This window comes from Haliaeetus leucocephalus, unplaced genomic scaffold (genome assembly GCF_000737465.1).
Source record: "Haliaeetus leucocephalus isolate CR32 unplaced genomic scaffold, Haliaeetus_leucocephalus-4.0 Scaffold295, whole genome shotgun sequence".
NCBI classification, from domain to species: domain Eukaryota; kingdom Metazoa; phylum Chordata; class Aves; order Accipitriformes; family Accipitridae; genus Haliaeetus; species Haliaeetus leucocephalus.
Window position 1 is genome coordinate 6,067,243 of NW_010972731.1, and position 362 is coordinate 6,067,604.

Genomic DNA, 362 nt, shown 5'->3' on the forward strand with positions numbered 1-362 from the left:
CAGGCGCGGGGCCGCTCCGCCGCCCGCAGCGTAAACAAGGGGCCGGCGGGGATGAGGAGGCCGCGGGTCCGCGGTGGGGGCCGGGGTCGCCGGGGTTGAGGTGTTCTGCCTGCTGGAGGCGTTTACCCGCCCCCCCTCCCCCAGCCCCCGCCGGACGGGGGTGGCGAGGGTCATCCCGCCATGAACTTGGCCAGTCAGAGCGGCGACGCCGGCAGCGGCCATCTGCTCTTCGCCAACTTCAACCAGGACAACACGTAAGGGGGCGGCGCCCGGCCTGAGGTGGTGGTGGGGAGCCCGGCCTGAACTTGGGGGAAGGATACGGCTGGGCGTGGGGAGGGGGCTCCTGAGGGAGGGCTGTGGCC

At 73.8% G+C, this 362-nt stretch overlaps 1 protein-coding gene across 3 annotated transcripts in view; it reads left to right on the plus strand.

The window, feature by feature from the left end:
- The first annotated feature begins 3 nt into the window (after positions 1-3).
- The window catches only part of WIPI2 (WD repeat domain, phosphoinositide interacting 2), a 23,592-nt gene continuing 23,233 nt past the window's right edge, over positions 4-362 (plus strand). For 2 of the 3 annotated variants that reach the window (XM_010570312.1, XM_010570314.1), the window contains exon 1: positions 4-254. In XM_010570312.1, the coding sequence (XP_010568614.1) occupies positions 181-254 (74 nt within the window). In that variant the 5' untranslated portion in view covers positions 4-180. The remainder of the gene's footprint in view (positions 255-362) is intronic. The other variant, XM_010570315.1, reaches the window with a different exon arrangement.